General features: G+C 39.2%; 1 protein-coding gene across 1 annotated transcript in view; it reads right to left on the bottom strand.

The window, feature by feature from the left end:
• Nucleotides 1-338: 338 nt before the first annotated feature.
• Nucleotides 339-2,995, bottom strand: part of LOC125041930 (microfibril-associated glycoprotein 4-like) — a 40,186-nt gene continuing 37,529 nt past the window's right edge. Inside the window, exons 5-7 of the mRNA XM_047637338.1 lie at nt 1,788-1,964; nt 1,460-1,566; nt 339-488 (exon numbers count right to left, since the gene is read on the bottom strand). Of these exons, the coding sequence (XP_047493294.1) occupies nt 339-488; nt 1,460-1,566; nt 1,788-1,964 (434 nt within the window). The remainder of the gene's footprint in view (nt 489-1,459; nt 1,567-1,787; nt 1,965-2,995) is intronic.

The following is a 2,995-nucleotide window of genomic DNA, read 5'->3' as shown; positions in this document are numbered from 1 at the left end:
GATTGAGATCAAGTCTCTACAGTTCTCGATGATTACCCAAAGTAAGAGGGCCTAAACGTGTACAGTATATAAAACCTACATTTTAAGAGAAGGTGACAGTCGCATAGGCCACTGCATGATCTTCGTTAACTTTTAACTTAACAAAAGATAATTTATGAAACATTAAATCTCATCGTTGAGGGAATCGTCCAAACTTTTAATCCTTTAAATCTCTCTTGCATGCCGTCAAGTCAAAAATGCATTACGAAACCCCTGTAGAATACTAATTTCTGCAATCGTGAATAATTCATAAATTATTCAGTTTATCTTTCGGATTTCCTCTGGAGAACTCCTCTTACCTACCTGAACTTCATAACGGTGCGCTTCAGAGAGTAATTGTACCCCGTCCACGTGTACCAATTGACACCGTCGGCGAAGGATCTGTGAGGGCCCCCCAGGTACCAGCCATTCAGGTTCGCATCGTGGCAGTTACCGTACCACCACGCACCCTGGAAAGAGAGGGAAGCGTGGGCGGTGAACATGCTGTCACAATTGCATGTGTGTCGTTGATATGGCAGTACCCAAAATCATGTTTGGAAGGTTTATATGGTTTTATTCATTGGCTTATCATCTGTAATCATTTAACTTGTGAGAGTCTCATTACATGATATCCATCCAAAAACAACTAAAAGAATTATTACTTTATTTATCATTAGTTTTAGTTTTAAACGCCCATATTACATGAACTTCAGGACAACAACATCGAAAACATAACCAGAGAGTTACAGAAGGAACTGAATGCTCGTCAACACACGTAATGTAACCATGAGTCACACCGAAGGCGCATGACCCAGACTAGAAACCCTCTGCACTTCCTCTGCCATTTACCCCCTGGACTGGATATAATTCGTCATTCACCCCCACCTTACCCCTTACTGGCACAATACACATAGAGTGAAGAAAAAATATTATATATAAAATATATATAAATATATCTATATATATTTGCATAAGACAATTCAATATATCTATTAATATTCTACTTCGTTTTTAAGGAAATTCAAACAAAAATCATAGAAACATTATCGATGAAAGCTGTTGATTTACTGAGTCAAGTAGTAAACTTATTATATAACTAGTGGTATTAATTAAAGCCCTTTGCATTATCTGACAAGATCAGCCTGCCACATTAGTGTAGGTTTAACCCCCTACCATATAAATACCTACCCGAGGGCATATATTTAGCTCTGGTTGAGTCACTGATCAAGAGCAAAGAAATCGAACTTAACATCTGCTTCATCATCCTCATATGTTGCACAAGCGAAGATGAGATAAAGATAAGTAAAAATATCAGGTTTTGTGTCAGGCAATTTTCTAATGTAATTTAATCTATTATATTTATACTCCATTCCTGGGTTTTCTCTCCACCTGACACTGAGCTTCCGAGACAGGTGCCCGTAAAACACATACATTACAATACCTTATATAACCGTGAACAGCTGCGTTCCACGAAATCTCCATCCCGATTGTCATTATCTACATCGAAGGTGGAGAATGGGAGTCCATTGTGCGAGTAGAGGGAGTCACCTGTGGGGAACCAGCAAACGAAAATAAGGGTCTCTTTGTCCTCAGTCTACAGGAAGCTAAGAGGAAACCGATATCGGCTAAAGGCGTGGATAACCTTATTTTCAAGGCACGAAGGCATTAGGTTACTCTGAAAGACATGTAATAATCGTACAAGCAAAATTTGTCTTTTTGCTTTTACAGTACAATATAGCCGGCGGGGAAAATGCTTCGTTAAAACTTACCTGCATTACCGAAGTAGACGTTCGCATGGTACAGTCGGTAGGCATCGCGCTCCGAGCCGACGCGGAAGCCTCGATACCTTGCGAACCTCTTGTTGCCCGACCAGTCCTCCAGCTCGATGTGAAGCTCATAGTTGGTTTCGTTGTCCACGTTTGTGAGTGACCAGAGGAGGATGTTCCCTGCAAACACGTCGCGAGTCGGAGTCGAGTCGGGTAGTCGGGGTTTGGGAGGGAAGGAAGGGGTAAGGAGGTTAGTCTCTTGTCTCAGCGTCATCAGGACTCGTCAGGAGTAAACAGGATGGGGTTGGCGCCCCCGTCGGCTCTACGTAAAAGTTGTAGAAGACGAAGTTTTGTAGTGAGAATAAGACGTGGACACTGGTTAGAAATGTAGTTATAAGTTGAGTAAAAAGTCAGATAACGTAAGAAGGGGGATAGTGTGAGTCATCATAGGTACTGGTATTCGTCAAAGATAAACGCAGAATTCTTTGTTCTTATTTTTATATTGCGCACGCGGTTGTTTGTCATTGTGGACTTTTACTTAGTACGTTAATATAGATACAATTTGTCTAAATGTTATACGACAGTGACAGTAGTGTCAGTTAGTGTCAGGGCGTGAATCAGTGGTGCTATTGTTCGTATCTGACATGTCATCACTGGCAGCATGGACTGTTTATCACGTTTTGGGGAAGTGAGGATTACGTAAAGATATGTGTATCAGTGCTTCTTGTGGTCACGATAAAGTCAGTCAACATTATTTTTATCATTAGGTCTTATATTGACCCTGAATGTTACGCCATAAATGGCTTGTATAATAACTGAATAAATGCGATTTCTAGTAGAACGACTTTATACAGAGACCTACATTATTTGTAGCAGCATTTCTGTTATAATAATAATAAAATTTATAATTAACAATAAACTTATTAGGATCTTTAGAAGCCTCTCAGTCATATTGAGGTTAGTTGATAGTGTTTAATTGAATCATCAAAGCGAGTGTTTTTTAAAATTACCATCGGTCAAGTAGAGTCACTCAGTGTTACCAAGGGATATGAATTATAAAGATTTTAGATTAAACTAATATGTAAGTTATTTCCAGTGATTAATTTCGTTATTTCTCTTCAGATCATTCATGTCTTGTTAATGTGTTGTTTGATAACTAGGCTCACTAAGCATTTTTGAAACTAGTTAAAATCTGGGTGATATTTAGAAGA

This window comes from Penaeus chinensis, chromosome 31, assembly GCF_019202785.1.
Source record: "Penaeus chinensis breed Huanghai No. 1 chromosome 31, ASM1920278v2, whole genome shotgun sequence".
NCBI classification, from domain to species: domain Eukaryota; kingdom Metazoa; phylum Arthropoda; class Malacostraca; order Decapoda; family Penaeidae; genus Penaeus; species Penaeus chinensis.
Note: the sequence above shows the minus strand (reverse complement) of the source record. Positions and strands in the feature narration are given on the sequence as shown.